This window comes from Penaeus monodon, chromosome 17 (genome assembly GCF_015228065.2).
Source record: "Penaeus monodon isolate SGIC_2016 chromosome 17, NSTDA_Pmon_1, whole genome shotgun sequence".
NCBI classification, from domain to species: domain Eukaryota; kingdom Metazoa; phylum Arthropoda; class Malacostraca; order Decapoda; family Penaeidae; genus Penaeus; species Penaeus monodon.
In genome coordinates this window covers 42369031-42371456 of record NC_051402.1, presented here as the reverse complement: position 1 = coordinate 42371456, position 2426 = coordinate 42369031, and the positions used below count along the sequence as shown (strand labels likewise).

Genomic DNA, 2426 nt, shown 5'->3' with positions numbered 1-2426 from the left:
AGGGCGCAGCGGTCGGCGCGGAGCAGGCGGCCTCGCGCAGAGGGCCGCCGCGCGCGCGGTGCGGGAGCGAGCGCGACGGCGGCGTCCAGCTGGTGCCGCAGGTGGTGGTGGTGGTGCGGCACGGCGCGCGGCGGCGTCACCACCACGGGGTGCGGCACGGGGTCGGGCGCCGCCGCCGTGCCGTAGATGGCCGCCGTCGACGTGAGGCCGCCGCCGCAGCTGCACGTGGTGGCGGCGGCGGCGGGGCTGCCCGAGCCGCAGCAGCCGGCCAGCGCCTCCTGCTGCAGCTGGTGGCGGCGCTCCTGCTGCTCCACCTGCTCGCGCCCGTCCCGCGGCTGGAGGTGCAGGCGCTGGCGGACCTGGTGGGGGCTGCGGGCGGGCTCGGGCAGGGGCTCCACGGCCCAGGGGGACGCCGGCCGCTGGGGCGGGGGCACGGGGTGCGGGTAGCTGGAGCCCTGGCCCATGGCGGCCGCGGGCGTGTCCTGGGCGTGGGTCAGGGCGCGCCCCCCCGCCGCATGCCCGCTGCTCTCGCCCGCCACCCTTACCACCTGCTCATGGCCGGCCACGCCGCGCCAAGCCACTCTCCTCGCGTCCTCGCTCGCGTCCACGCCAAGCGGCGCCGTCGCACGCACGCACACACGCACGCCCGTCCGCTCGCCCGCGCACGCAGCCGCACGCACTCGCTCACGAGCTCATTCCACGGCGGGACTGCGCTCTCGGCTGCTCTGGGGCGGGCGAAGGACCTGCGGCCCGAGCGCTGCTCCTTTCGACGTCCTTCGGGGCCCAAGACTCGCTCGCTCGCCGCCTCGCTCGCTTCTACGCTTCCTCGCGTCTTCCCTCGACGAATTCGCTCCGGCCTCTCGACGTCCTCTCTCCTCCTCTCTCTCGAGCCGCCCGCCAGCTGGACGCGCCCGGCGACTTCGGGAGACGGGCCTGTGAGAAGGAGAAAGGCCGTTATATGCGACGTTTAGGGGGAGAGGGGGAGGAAGGGAGGAAGGGGGAGGGGAGGGGAGGGGAGGGGAAGGGAAGGGAGGGAAGGGAAGGGAAGGGAAGGGAAGGGGAGGGAAGGGGAGGGGAGGGGAGGGGAGGGAAGGGGAGGGAAAATACAACAAAGTTAAAAATACGTTAAAAGGCAGATAACGGGGAATTTAGAAGCCAATGCCATGAAAAGAGAAAAAAATACGAGATGAAAACAAAAAAAGAAAAATGAAAGTGAAAAAAAGAAAAAGAAAATGAGAAAACTGAAAACAGGATTAGACAGGAGAGAGGAGAGAAGAGAGGACACAGGATGAGTCAAGATGAGAAGAGAGAGGAGAGGAGAAGAGAGAATGGAAAAGGAGAGACAGGATAGACCAAGATGAGAAGAGAAGAGAGAGAGAAGAGAGAAGAGAATGGAGAGGAAAGTGAAGGCAGGAAACAGAATGAAATAATATGAAACAAATCAGAAAGCGAGAAGTGAGAAAGAGGAGACAAAAGGAGTCACGATAAGAAAAGAAAAAGAGAAAAGAGGAGAATAGAAGAGAGAAAAGAGAGAAAAGAGGAGACAGGATGAGCCAACAGAAAATGGGAGAAGGGAGAGAGAGAAAAGAGGAGACAGGAGGAGCCAAGAGAAGAAGGCAGAAGGGAGAAGAGAAAAGAGAAGAGAAAAGAGAGAAGGAAGGAGAGAGGACGAGCCACGAGGACGAGAGAGGAGAGAATGAAGAGGAGGAGAGGTCAGGGTCACGTGAGTGCATCTGACTTGGCTTAAGCCGAGACTCGAGCCGCGAGTCACAGCCCTTCACCTGCTGCGGAAGGGGAGGGGGAGGGGGGAGGAAGAGGGGGAGGGGAGGGGGGAGGAAGAGAGGGGGAGGGGAGGGGGAGGAAGAGGGGGAGGGGAGGGGGAGGAAGAGGGGGGAGAGGAAGGGGAGGGGGAGGGGGGAGAGGAAAGGGGAGGGGAGGGGAGGTGGAGGAAGAGGGGGAGGGAGGGAGGGAGGGAGAGAGAGAGAGAGAGAGAGAGAGAGAGAGAGAGAGAGAGAGAGAGAGTGAGAGAGAGAGAGAGAGAGAGAGAGAGAGAGAGAGAGAGAGAGAGAGAGAGAGAGAGATAGAAGAGAGAAGAAAGAGAAGAGAGAAGAAAGAGAAAAGAAAGAAAGAGAAAGAAAAAAAGAGAGAAAAAAAGAGAGAGAAAGATAAAGAGAAAGAAAGAGAAAAAGAAAAAGAAAAACGAGAAAGAAGAAAGAGAAAAAGAAAGAGAGAGAGAGGAGGCTGGGAAGGAGACAGATACGGCAATTCAACATTAAGGACCCACTAAAACAGCGGGGGACGCCCTCGTATCTACCCCATCTACTCCATCTACCCCAACTTCTACGGATTCGAACAGGGGAACGAACAGGAAAACGTAAATCTTAAAATGCCTAGGAAGGGGCTGGAAAAAAAATGTTCAGTGTACC

At 59.8% G+C, this 2426-nt stretch overlaps 1 protein-coding gene across 1 annotated transcript in view; it reads right to left on the bottom strand.

The window, feature by feature from the left end:
* LOC119583383 overlaps positions 1-2426 on the bottom strand; it is an 11939-nt gene that overhangs the window by 1382 nt on the left and 8131 nt on the right. Inside the window, exon 2 of the mRNA XM_037931853.1 lies at positions 37-933. Within this exon, the coding sequence (XP_037787781.1) occupies positions 37-464 (428 nt within the window). The 5' untranslated portion in view covers positions 465-933. The remainder of the gene's footprint in view (positions 1-36; positions 934-2426) is intronic.